The following is a 14,473-nucleotide window of genomic DNA, read 5'->3' as shown; positions in this document are numbered from 1 at the left end:
ATTCTTAATATAGGTTGCTGGGAACGTTTATTCTCACGCAGAATCCCAAAGGGTCTTGACTGGAGTCAACGCATAATCTATGAAATGAAGTATTCATTAAAAAGGCACTTTCCTTCTCACCCCAATTTTAGTCCTATATTTGCACAACCATTACACAATGTCATAAATGCCTCAACAATTTTGTATATGTGAAATAATGATCTAATTTCGCACGTGCATTAAGCATGATTGTTCATAAAAATCAAGCTCCATATCGTGACAACTATACCATTATTAAAGTTGGTGTACAATATCAGGACCTCCGTGTGTTCCGCAGCATTATACTCCCCTGTGAAAAGATAACACTAGAAAGGAGAATGTTACCAAGTGCTTCTCATTGTCGAGGAGTTCCGATCAAATACCTGTACAGATGTCCCGCATTCCCTCAGCACATGTGGAACAAATAGCATGTATTCCAATGACACGAAACTCGGAAAAAAATCACTGTCCACATAAAAGGCATTTATACAAGCCTGATGGTGAAACATTACTTGAATGTTCTTCCGTAATATTAAATCTCTGGAGTGTAAACATGCTATTTAAATGTGCTGCTGAAGATGTGAAGTCTTGAATGTAATAGTATCTACATTATGATTATTAAGACATGTATTAGTATCTGTGTTAATATTAAACTTACTTTAGTATTGGGCACACCTTAAACTGAGACAACTGGGTCCCACTACAAGATAGCTTAACTATTAAAATTGACACAGTTTAGAGCTGCTGATAAGATAACAGCTGCATGTGCAACACCGTCTGCGCTTTTAACAAGGAAGTAATGACGTTCACTGCGTGGCATTGTCTGTGTATCAGCCATTCATGGTGAAGTTGGACATAGGTGGATCTTTGGGTAATACACTCAGAGGAAGGTACGTTTTTACATTCAGACACTACAAAACAATGATTGAAACATGTCATGTGAACTCATCAATAGGCAGTCGGTAGTGAGTTACGTTGGACATATGTTGGGTGTCCTCAGTTCACGTTACCTCACAGACACACCTTAGTATATCATGTATTAAATGCACCCATCAGGTCCCCAAAAGGGTGGTTTCCATCAGCTGTATATCGGGTACTTACTTTTGACCTAAAATACACCCGGGTATGCGTCAGTGAACATGCTTGTTTAATGTTCATACACGTGACGGTATTGTTCGTCATGTTTTGTGATGTATCTCATCCGACGTTTCCTTGACCCTATGTGTCATCCAGAAGGGACATGTCATGTAAAAATTGTCATCCTTATAGATGTTTTGTAATTTGGTGAAACATAATCCCAACCGCTAAATTAAACAACTCTGTTGTAAATCTTGATCAAGGTTAGCACTGTAATTGCTATACCCTATATACTTGTGTATTCTACAAAGCAGAGCCAGTGTATCATGCAACTTAATTAATAAATAAAGAGTTGTCATGACATCTCACTCTACATGTTTGTATCACAGAACTGTATGATCAGTAACGTGTTACCAAAGTCAAAATTTTAACAATTCCTGTAGTCCCCAATACCGATCACCCGAACGAATGTTTCTCCAGACCTGAACCACAACAGCATGTGGACGAAGTGGCAAGCATCGCACTCTCTGCTGATATGGATAACGCTGCAAGGTATGTTGTGATTATTTTATGAGAAATGATAGCATCTTTGTGTCTGAGTGCAGTGTTATAAGAATGATATGTCTACGATGTCATCAGTGCTATACTGTGACAGTTACATTAATTTATACAAACACCGTCTAAAGCTGGTGGTGTTTCGTTGAAGAGGTTCATCAAACTGTTACATTGATCAGATTCAGATTCATTTATCCTCTGTAAGATGGCAGCAATATAAACAGCTAGTGGTGGATTGAACTTTTAAAAATTAAAAGTAACGGAAAGAATCCAAGTCTTATTAAAATATCAGGTTTGTGTTTGCATTTTTTGGGATAAATATAACTTACTTGAAAGTAAATATATATGGTTTTGACCTTATTATCAGTGTAGGTGCGTAAGTATGCTTATGGAATCTGTTTCGGTGGATAATCTGCACTGGTTATTCTCTTGTATTGACAATTTCTATTTAGTGAGTTCAAGAGGTATATCGGTTGTCCAGATACCTTATTGTAGGCAACGATCCACTATCGTAAATACCATTTATACAAGTCTTCAATATCAATTTTGCCTTCGCAGTTCTATGTCCAGCTGTATGTATGTAATCATATCATCATTTGACTTGTCGATGTGACGTTAAGTTTTAATTCACTCACTCTTTAGTCTCAATCAATTTGCATTCACAGTTCTATGTACAGCTGTCTCTGGCCTGAGACACAAGACTGCGTGTTACAACTTCCTGTTGATGGTCGATCCTCCGTGTGCCGCTACAGAGATGCTTCTCCCCACCAAGTTTACACTCGGGGTGTCCTCTGACGTCACATGTCACAGGGAAATAAGTGGAACCAGCTTAAGACAGAAGGGAGTAGACGAAATCAGACGTTGCTGTCAACAGCGTGAGAATGATACCGTGACAGATTACTGCCTCCCTGCTATGAAAAACCAACTCCCGGATCACTACTACCTGGACTTTGTGAACACGTGCACGGCTGCTACAAAATGTCAGCTGTCAACACCTGGTGGTACGGTGCAGCATACTGCTGGTGAAGACTATGTCACATTCACGTTTGAATGTGTGCACAGTGAGTAGTGTCCATTATAAACTTAATGTTATCAGGACACACTTTACCATTTCCGCCTACACCTGGTATCAACACTAGTTTCAGTGATCCTTTCACATAATGTTCATCGGTACTTTGCCTATTAATGTCAGTGGAATCTGGGGAGATAATCGAGACTGGTTATTCTCTGGCGTTGACGTCTCATAATTACTTGCCACTCTGGAGCGTGTAATGGCGTCCAGGCACTTCTACTATTCTATCTGTTGCCCATTCTTTCATTGTTGAAAGCTTTTGGACTAAATTATAACATGCCTGATTATAACTACATGCTTTGCGTTTCTTTATTTTGTAATTGTACAATACAGTTGTTTATACACAATAAGTCATTTCAGGGAGAGATATTTGCGGTCAGTCGTGACTCCGTTAATTTGCAACAAGAAACAACTACTATGTGGTTTATAATGTGTTCACGGTTATTTTGAAAGAGATGGAGGCATGACCCGCTCACCCTCTCGAGGCGTTGTGACTGTAACTTTCTATGTTGCATCCCTCATCCCTCTCTTGATCGATAATCATGGTTCTGATTCTCAATTTCGTCCTAGTAAGAGCCTTGTTTTGTCAGTTTCACAGAAGTAAATGTCTGTGACGTGCAGCTTGTCCTTGGGCTTTTCGCGGCTCTGATTCCATATTCGTCCTGTAATGATCCTTGTCTTGTCAGCACCACTGGCGTGTATATGAGTTTCACTGAAGTAAATGTCTGTGACGTGCATCATGTCTTTAGACTCCCTGGCCGAGTTGGCCCAGTCGTCCAAGACGCCGTAGTCAACAGTGCAGAGTCGCGTCAACGAGACGTACCAGAGCCCTAAAATCATGTGTAGGAATCCAAGATTGTCCTGATGGGCACGACAGTAACCTGTGATTGTGGGTTCGAATCCCGGTTCGCCCCGATAATATTTCTAGGTTTGTCAGCACCATAACCGTTGTCATGGGTTTCACCAAAGTGGTAAACGTCTGAGACCTGCATCATTTCGGTCTTTCCTCCGAAGTTACCAAAGTTAAGCTGAAACACCGTGATATAACTTGAATACTGTTCAAAGCGGCATTATACCCAACTCACTCACTCACTCACCTATGTGTCTTGGTTTCTATCAGCACCATACCAGTTGTCGTGTGATCTACCAATGTGGTAAAAGTCTTTGACGTACATCAGTTTTGGTTTCCTCACAAACTAAGCTGACAAGCAATGGGTTTAGTCAAATATTGTATAAAGTTGCTTTAAACTCGCTCACTCGCACTTGGAAATTGGAAAGGAAAAATAGATTTATTATTCAATATATTACATCGTGTAAAAAGCTTCATTTGGTCTTTATTATGTTTGATGCTATTAAAAGCATGTGGTTAATGGATATTGTTTTAAATACCTATTTACAGCGAATACTTGTACATCTACCATCGTGTTAGAAGTATACATAACTTTAATTTCTTGGCCATCCCTTTCAGAGGACACGGTGCTGCACATCCAACGTAATTCTACACACACAGGACAGGAGGTGTACCTGTACAACGACCAACATGACGGGGTGGCCCATGCTAACTGTCTAGCATACTCTAACGAGTGTAACTCCCATGTCATAATACAACTTGCTGCAACCCGAGTTGTGTCTGCCGCTTGCAATGTGGACTTCACTGATGGGGATGTGTCAACCAAGGTGGACTGTAAGAACCCACCTGCATCAAGAAACTGTTCCAGCGCAATGTTTGAGAGCAAGTCCAACTATGTTAACATGTCAATATTCATGACAGTCGATCCTGGACGTCAAGAAAAAGAACTTCTGTGGCTGCTGGCGAAAGGTAAGTGATTAATAATTATATTTGTCGCTAATGTGTTGCTAAACTTAGAAATGTGACTAGAATTCTTGCGGAAAATGTTCCTTGATGGCAATTTGACGTCTGACGTCTGCTCTGTCGTCGTGCCATGTTGCATTATTATTATATCTTGAGTGTTAAACTAGGCATTATGGATAAACACAATCACTTTTAGGATATATTGTTCGTGATCTTTATTCATATACCAGGGAGTAAAACCTACCTGTAACTTTCACCAAGTCAAAATACTTAAGCTTGAGTTGCCGAGTATCGTTTTGTTGAAGAACAGCATTATTAACACAAAATTGCTACCTTTTCTACCGTCACACCTCTCCCTAAGAGCATTCAGTATTTCAGTGAACAAATGCATGCAGTCGACACGTGTGACTCGGTCTCAGAGTGAACGTTACTTTGCAACTGCTGCTGGATGAACCTGCTGTCAACATGGCTTCACTCGTCACAAACATATAAATACTGATCATATTAATCATGAAGTGGTCCGCCAAAATGTAAAACAATTAATAAAATAACACTTAGTGCTTTCAATTTCCCCCAATGGTACCTACCGGTTATTTGGCTTAGGTTTATTCCTTTGATAAATTGTCAGATAATTGTACCATTGCAAAAATATTTATTCCAATGTTTTGTGTGAAGAATCTTTTGGAAAAGAAATGTTTCCATACTTATTCACTGCTGCATCTCCCTCTCACTCCTGGTGCTTTTACATAGATAAAGAGGGGTATGTTTCATGTAAAAACACGCCAAACGTCTTTGTTCAGCACCGGAACACACAATATGTTTATCTCCGTCCTGCAGAGTGATCGCGAACATGTTTGTGATAGCAGTATGGATACCAATGTGTTGTGTGGGCTAAACGGGGGCACGGGTGGCCCAGACGTCTAAGGCGCCGCGATTTGCTGAGCACTGTTGAGTCCCTTTGGGCACGCCAGAAACCTATGATTGTGGGTTGGACTCCCGGTTCGCCCCGATGAGGTTTCTAGGTTTGTCAGCACCATACCCGTACTCGTGGGTTTCATCGAAGTTGTAAACGTCTGAGACCTGTGGGCTTTCCTTCCACATAAAGCTGACACGCCGCGATATAACTGTAATACTGTTAAAAGCGGTGTTTCACTCAACTCACTGAGTTACTGTGTAAGCTAAAAGTTCCAATGGATCAGTGACAGTACGCAGGTGTCTCCACATATATATATATATATTCAAGGTGTACTTCTCAATAAAATAGTTCAATCCCTCCTATGAGAGGTAGTAGAACAAGCCAAAAGCCTAGCGGAAATATCAATTAAACATTATTTAACCATCTCCCAGAACAGTGAATCGATCCTTGCAGTGTGGAGTTCTAAAGTACACGGCACTATTATGACGTCATAATGTGCCAGAGACAGGAAGTAAAAGCATCTCAGCGCAGGAAATTTACAGCAACACAAAATGATGTCAATGTTTCCAACTTTTCAGTCGTTTGTCGTTTCGTTTCGTACATAAACTGACGCTGGTGACGATACTCCGTGTGTTAGTGTAAACACTGTCTGTCTAATTTATTTCATGAATTGGTGTGGATGTGTGGAGTATATGTGGTATTATTCAATAATCATTTTGTTGCAGCGAATTCAGGTAAGAATGTTACCGTCGTCTGTGGAACCAACATTCCTGCAGATGTGTCACTGAACTGCCCAACGTCTACATCAACTACTACGACATCAACTACTTCAACTACAACTACTGCTGCTACCACTGTCACTACTACTACACAAACAGTGACGTCCAATAACGCCTCCAGCAATCACGCACAGGTAGCGGTGACATCATCACCTGGTCAACCACAGGTACAACCTTCAAAATCAACGGCAGCAGGGACAACGATGCACAGCAATGACTCTACCACGCTATCGTTGTCCATTGTGAACGGCTTTTCCTCCGTCAACACTCCCCGCCATCCCTATCCAAACTCTCCCACAACACTCGCGCAGCAGAGTGGAGTCACAGAAACGACGTCAGGTACACACAGTAAATAAACTTAGAAATTCTCTCTTTTCACGAGGTTCGCTCACGTTTTCACTAACACCTGGTGTCATAACATTTTGATAGTGATTCATAAACACATGCTTGTGATGTAGTCGGAATCGTACAATGGACGCTACTTTAGGCAAATATTTGTTAGGATAAAGGAAATGGTTTTGTCGCTTTATGTATGTATACACCTCGTCATAAATATCGCACCACACATTTTAAAGTAAAAGTAGAAAAGATAGTTTTCACTTTTTTAAAGTACAAGTACATATTTCATATACAACACCATCTGTGAACATAATATCACAAACACACCCTGTTCCGAGCTGCACGTGCATGCTTGCGTTGAGCATGCTTGTACCGGGGGTCGGTTTGCTAAAAATGCAGTATGCACATAGCCTCTTTTGGCGTATGTTATGTTGGCAGACACAGCTAAAATTTGGTTTTAGGCATAAATTAAGCTTTATTTTGACCAACCAGTGAAGTGCCCAAGCTTCCAGTGCCTCTGAACCAAAGATGGCAAATTATTGGTATGCACCAGACTGGTATGTCATGTCGTGCTATTGCAGCACAACTGAACATTCATCACACTGTCATCAGCAGGCTAATACGTAAGCATAGTGCTTCCGGTGAAGTGAAGGATGAACCGAGGTCTGGACGTCCCAGAAAAAAAACAATGACAGGGAAGATCGTGCTCTCGTACGCCAAGCCAGAAGAAGCCCAAAGTCTACTTGTACACAGCTGCGACATTGATGGCGTCCATACAACAGAGTGTTCATCAAGACCATCAGACGAAGCCTTTATTCTGCAGGATTGAGAGCAAGACGACCAATCAGACGTCCACTCCTCACAAATCAGCACCGCTATGCCCGTTTAGCCTGGTGCCAAGCACGTGCTCGCTGGAACCTGAGGACATGATGAAGGATCCACTGATCCGATGAAAGCAGAATTTGCTGCATCCTACAGACGGGAGGGCACGAGTTTGGAGGCAGAGAGGCACAGCATATGATCAGAGGAACATTCAAGCTGATGTTCCATTTGGGGGTGGATCCGTCATGGTGTGGGGGTGTTGTTCCTATGATTGTTAACTTGACCTCATCGAAGTTCCCGGAACACTGAATGGGTAGAGGTACCAGAACTTGATCCTGGACGGTGCTATTGTGGCTCATTTCGATAACCATGCTTTTGCCACACGTCCTGTCGTCATGGACGATAATGCCAGACCACATCGTGCTCGAGCTGTTTTCAGCATCTCCAACACAACGCCGTTGAGACACTACCCCGGCCTGCCAGAAGTCCAGACATTAATCCTATTGTGCAATTGTGGGACATTTTGGGACGTAGGTAGAGAGCAAGGGATCCTCCAGTTCATAACCTTCAGGAATTGACCCATGCATTGCATGATGAGTGGCAGCAGATCCCCCAACAGAGATTTAGACGTCTGGTGACCAGCATGTGACGGCCTGTAGAACATGTTATCCAAGTGCGAGGCGGTTACAGCAGATACTGAGTTAGCCAGTCATTGTGGACCTTACTAGTGTGTTCGACATTAATGAAATGTGAACAGTGTTGTGTGTCTGTTGTAACCACTCCGGCAGCCATACTTATTTCACCTTATTTCACGGTGATTTTAGTGAACTTTAGTTTGCTACAATCAAACCCTCAATTAGTGCTCAAATTCGGTCTTGTGTTGTCAATTTTCTGACTGAACGCTCACATGAGGCCATATAAACAGTTTAATGCGCTTTTCTAAGCACCATTTTTATGAGGTTGAAGATCCAGTTTTACTCAGTGAAAAAAAGTGGGTGGTGCGATATTTATGATGAGCTGTATATAATACATTCCAACATATATTCGCACGTCAAGTTTTAGTGTCCGTTCCCCCACGTGCACATGGTTACTACTGGTTGGTTGTCAGCTGCACACGAATGTATATATATTTATATATATATGAAATGTAGATTGTGTAGTACATGCCTAGCTTTGGCACAAACACAGTGTCTTAAGTGACATGATGGAGTGGCTTGATCCTTTTGTCTTCGTCATGCTTGTGGTTTTGACACAGAAGTCCATCCATGGTACGACCAAAAATATGTAGAGGGCGTTATGGAAAACGATAAATACAAAAAGTCTTTGGCATAGGCACGTATACAGCCTCAGACGTATCCAGGCCAACAGACCTGATCTTGTCGTTTTTATGAATCCAAGGAAATCATTTATATTATTGAATTTTCTGTCCCTTTTGACACTGATGTGATTGTGAAGGTTCAGGAAAAACATGGCAGATATCCGGACTTCGCTTTCGAAATGTGATTTTTACAATATCTATTTCCAAAAACGAAATTGGATTGGTGAAGAGACAAAGCCTATTTAAATACTTCTCCCTATAAAGGACATTTAACAGGGTAAACCGTACATAAAATAATAAATTTAGATTATTTGTACCTACTGTTACAAATATTATGATGCGAATATACAAGTCACACACAAATACATAAATACGAAAATACACAAATACACACATAGACACAAACCTATATTGATGCATGACCAAACCGGTTAATCCATGTACACACATGCTTGTACACTGATACCTCTACATACCAGCATACCTCACATACAAACAGCTATTTGATTGATGTAATCGTAAAGTAGACACATTTTAAATCTTTTAGATTTTGCAATGCACAAATGAACAGATTGTACAATAGCAAGGTTAGTATCAGAAGATTTTGTAGTATTTCTATATTAGACTGAATCCAAGTCGTATTCTTTTATATAATAGTACATATTGTTCCGAAGATTGCAGTAGTAGCAACATGAAAAGATGTCATGTCTCGGATGTTCATAATGGTATCCACAGGAGCAGGTAGTAGAATCATGAATATGTCTGTGATATTTGTGTGAATTTAAATTACTGCATCTTAACCTGAGGCGGCAATGGATAATTTGACAGAAACGGGTACGATAGTCTAAGTTAAAAGTCAAATATTTGAGCATTTTCTGTTGTGGTGATACATTTTGTGAAGCCATATACAGTACATTTTGATTGAACATTATCCGGTAATTCATTCCACATTCGCACTGTGTCGGGTAAAATTTATTTGTAGTGGTTAAATGTTCTAGCATTTACAGTCTGTAGATGTGAGACATTGGGAGGAACAAGATTACATAGATATTCAGGGGCCAACTTATGAACCACTTTTTAAAATCTTTTTAATGTATGAGATTGCCGTCGTTTGGATAAGGGTGTAAGGTTAGTTTCAGAGAATAGAGACTCGTGACTGGTACCACGAGCAGCTCCACATAATATTCTCAGTGTGTCTAAATTAAGCCTTTCCAATACCAACGATTGTTCTTGAGAACAGTTATCCCATACCTGGCCACAATAGTCGAATATTGGTAAAATAAATGATTAGTATATTTTCTCTAACGTTTCTGGACAGGCGCCATTGGAAAGTTCTAAAGCAGTTAATTATCGGGCTAACTTTATCTACTATATTGTCTATATGATTTGACTAGTAGCCATCTTGCTGTAAAGTTAGATCTAGGTGTTTGTGCGATGTGACCTATGTTATTGGTAGTACCTTTCTTTTTACGAACAGGTTTTTGACTTGGGTTAATTATTCTTGAAAAGATTATGGTTTCAGTGTGTGCGGATTAAATGAATGTCTGTCGAAATGTAGCAAGTTGTTCGACTGCCCATTGTTCTCGGTGCCTTAGATTTGGTACCGCCCTCAATCTGTCGTCTCACATTGGGAGAGTATTTTGAAGTGTTTAAGTTTTTATGTACGAATCACGTGTGGACAATATATGTAAACACTTGGCAGTTCATAGTACTCCTGTTAGGTTGTGTGTGACATTGTATCCCAGTGTGGCCATGTTGACACTTCATTGACTTTCTTAATCTGCCTCCGGTAAGAAGTTACAGTTTGCTACCTATTGCTGAGACCCGTGAAGATCCAGGGTAGATCTTTAGCAACCCATGCTTGCCATAAAAGGCTACTTTGCTTGTCGTAACGGGATCGGGTGTTCAGACTCCATGACTTGGTTGATGCATGTCAATGTAATCCAATTACGTGGATCGATGCTCATGATGTCAGTCACTGGATTGTCTGGTCCAGACTAGATTATTTACAGCCTGCCGTCATATAGCTGGAATATTGCTGAGTGCAGCGTTAAACAAGAAACAAACAAACAAACAAACACGGCCTCCAGGGAATCCGGGTGAGAAAGGTTCCATGGCACCCGGTTGGTTGTTGTATGAGGCGACCACGTGCGATCAGCAGGTGCGACTTGGCTGGTTGCATGTCATGCTGCACCCATGACTTTGATCGGTGCTCATGTTATTCTTTCACATGTTTGTCAGGTCAAGATTTGATTATATCTCGCCTGAATATAGCTGACTGCAGTGATAATCAATAGTTTCACACCCACTCTAAAGATAATATATCTATCGTGTTGTCAGAGGCCACTTCACCAATGGATAATGACATATCAACTCCAGCTGCAACAACAGAAACTCTTCCTTCAACACCAAGCAAAGGCACTCAAAGTTGGAAGTTTAATGAGAAGCTAATGCAATATTCAATACTAGCCCCCTGAGGTGATGTCCGTACTGTGCGATCAAACATTATCTCAGGCGATAACAATAACAATAGCAATAAAATGCATGCTCAAACTGCACAAAGTGAAGGAGATAATACAAAATAGTTCTTTCCTGATCACCCCCAGCGCTAACTTTCAGTCAGTTGCAATCGCACCAATCACTGGCTGATCGGTTCCTTCTCAAACCAGAATGGCGGTTGACGGAAAGTTTGACAGGGAAAAAATAACTTCTTTACTGGGAAATGGACAAAGGCATCCACAATCTGCTCCATATCTTCAAAGTGGTCATGAATAGTCATTAATTCATGGGCACGTCATCGAGCCTTTTCTATTACGTTCTTCATTCGGGCAAGACAACCAAGCGGTAGCTAACCGCCATTTTGAAGAGTGCAACTGCTTCGAGCTGTTGCAGACCCTGGGATGAGCGGTTAATGGGCTTACTTTCAGCGATTCGTGGCTTTCAGCGCGCCTAATATCTACATTGGCGGTATTTTTCATCATAGTTTTTGCCTCTTGTTCTACCATTTGATTGAAGGAACGGCATTTTGTCTAGCTTCCATTTGAGTCAATGAACTCACGTAAATACAATAATGAGGAATTATTTTCTTATAGATGTTGTACCATTGCATCAACCAGGCATAAATTTGATATTTACATTGTACTTGTGCTAGGTATTGCGCTTTTCTTACAAGATGATCATAAACGTCAACATGATCATCTAATCAACGACCGCCTCCGTGGTCTAGTGGTAGAGCGTCCGCCCGGAGAGCGGGAGGTTTGGAGTTCGATCCCCGGCCACGCTAAAAGATGGTACTTGTTGTTACCCTGTCGACATTAAAGGGCGAAAACAAGGACTGGTCGGCTCAGAGTCAGTATACCGTGTCTGAGTGGGGTATTCATGTTAAACTGCGGCATGGTATCTCAGTGTGTTAGCACTATAAATCGGCATCACTATAAATATAAGTGCAATAATCTTGGACGCGACGTGTAACTCCATTTCACCTCACCTCACATCTTATCAACAGTGTATAGGTACTTGAGAATGATATTAGATGAATAAAATGTCACTCCAGCTAATTGCAAGGTGGATGAAAAAGGATCACAAAAAGCTTGACTCGTGACTCACAACGTCACACATTCTAATGTAAAACTGTATGTATATAATACTACAACATATGTTAACAGAGGCGGTTATCATCGGCTGCAGTGTGGGAGGAGTCATCATAATAGCAATCATAGTGACAATCACAGTCTGTGTCCGACGAAAGAAAAGGTAAAAGCTTTTACAATTAGTATTACCACATCGGGGAAATAACATAACCAAACATTCTCTGAAAGAACATTCACTCTACATGGAATGAGTCATGCATAAATCGTCATGTTCTTAGATAGACATTGCCTCGCGCGCAATTCAAGTGAGTGAGTGAGTATGGTTTTACGCCGCTTTTAGCAATATTCCAGCAATATCACGGTGGGGGACACCAGAAATGGGCTTCACACATTGTACCCATGTCGGGAATCGAACCCGGGTCTTCGGTGTGACGAGCGAACGCTTTAACCACTAGGCTACCCGACCGCCCCCGCAATTCAAGAGTATGTTTGTAATTGATCTTTCATCTATCGTTGATAAAATCATCATGCATGGTTATTGAGATTATGCATATCAGTGAAAACAATTCTTATTTCCTATACTTCCGTTAAAAACATGATATAAAATAAGTTCAGGACGAGAGTTTGTGGGTGTCATCTTCGGTATTATGAGGAACAACACTAAGGAGTATATGCTTACTCCTTCATCCGGTGATATGTATTTGCTTCCTCCGTTCACCGGATGAAGTAAGCCTATACTCCTAAATGTTGTGTTCCCTAGAATAAAGTAGTTGACATCCATAAATTCTCTTTCTCATGTATATCACTTTTATGCCATTCAAAGACTTAATATATTATGTTGATATCGAATGTGTATTAGTTGTGCTTCTCATTTTCGACATATTGCATACAACTGTCCTTGAGGCAATGAACACTGTATCATTGGTCTTACTGGTGCCTGAATACGATCATGGTGCAAAAATGGTATATTGTTCGGTATGAAGTTAAACAATATATCAATCGGTTCCAAGATGAAGTATTCCAAAATTAAGCCTATGCACACGTGCTTATACAACAAGCGAAGCAATATATGTATTGCACATATAAAGCCATCATTATACCTACTGAATTTATATTTTCTAGAAACAGTTTAGAGAAACAAATCCAACTCGTGGACACATGGAAGAAAACCATTAGGATGTGAACGAGTCAGACGGTGCCCGGAACTCTGTAAGTGATGGATACGTGCCTAACTCAATATATGAAGGAACTGATGACTACAAGCTGGGGCAATTACACAGAAAGCGGGGACATTAACGAGGGTTATGAACCAGCCATGGAGTCACCTTGTGGCTTCACGCGATCAGGACCAGAATGTTTAGGCCTCCTTGGTGACGCAAGGACACCTTGACTATTTTAACGACATAGTTTTTAATACAGAGCCATTTGGGAAATTCAGAAGAGAAAAGCGATGATAGAGTTTCAGATCTCTATGCCAAGGGGAACAAAGCACAGGGCACTGATCAGGTGACGGATGTGTATACTAAAGTGGACAAACCCAGGAAGCCTGCTCGTGGAACATCCGGGCAGTACTCTGATGGTGATAACCCAGGGCAGGATGAGGACATTTCTGCTGCCATGTACGCAAAGGTTCAGAAGAAGTGACTCGACATGTGAAGGTCATCTGTATTAGGACATCATTATGTGAATGCATTTAGCTGTAGACTATGCTGAAAAAAATTGATCGCGTTTGTATGCTTTAAAGGTTTAAGTATTCATTAGTCTATGAAACCCTGTATCATGTGCATCTACACATGGGCGTAATGTCATGCATTTTTAAATTACACATGACATTGAATTAAAAAAAATATGTTCTCACTGGATCCCCACAAAATGCGATGCTATTGTACTTAAAAGCATCGTTACAATCACCATAGGTAATTCTATCGCATCTATTATTTAATTGCTATTAAAGATGTGTTCTCAAAGTATGTTCTCACTTGTAAAAAGTCTTATAGATTTGAGCTCAAGCGCGTATTTATCGCTTTCTGTCCACGTGTGTTGTTCATTCTGCGTAACAGATGTTTACTTATTAGTCCATATAGTTGTCTATTGCTTGTGTTTATTGATTTTTGAGTGAAACATTTTTCACATTTTCCCAAACTTTGCTATTTGTGAGCTATGTTCATATTAAT

The 14,473-nt window shown here is 40.7% G+C and overlaps 1 protein-coding gene across 1 annotated transcript; it reads left to right on the top strand.

Annotated features, from left to right (window-relative positions):
- Positions 1–1,592: 1,592 nt before the first annotated feature.
- Positions 1,593–14,169, top strand: LOC139464224 (uncharacterized). Its single transcript, XM_071245749.1, has 7 exons — positions 1,593–1,647; positions 2,316–2,711; positions 4,191–4,541; positions 6,177–6,569; positions 11,050–11,127; positions 12,375–12,462; positions 13,422–14,169. Exons 1-7 carry the CDS (start codon positions 1,593–1,595, stop codon positions 13,480–13,482), a joined length of 1,422 nt encoding a protein of 473 aa, XP_071101850.1. The 3' UTR covers positions 13,483–14,169.
- The last annotated feature ends 304 nt before the right edge of the window (positions 14,170–14,473 follow it).

The sequence above is a fragment of the Haliotis cracherodii genome, unplaced genomic scaffold (genome assembly GCF_022045235.1).
Source record: "Haliotis cracherodii isolate W230 unplaced genomic scaffold, xgHalCrac1.p SCAF_17, whole genome shotgun sequence".
Classification (NCBI taxonomy): Eukaryota; Metazoa; Mollusca; class Gastropoda; order Lepetellida; family Haliotidae; genus Haliotis; species Haliotis cracherodii.
The sequence above is the reverse complement of the archived record's forward strand: the minus strand, read 5'-3'. Positions and strand labels throughout refer to the sequence as shown.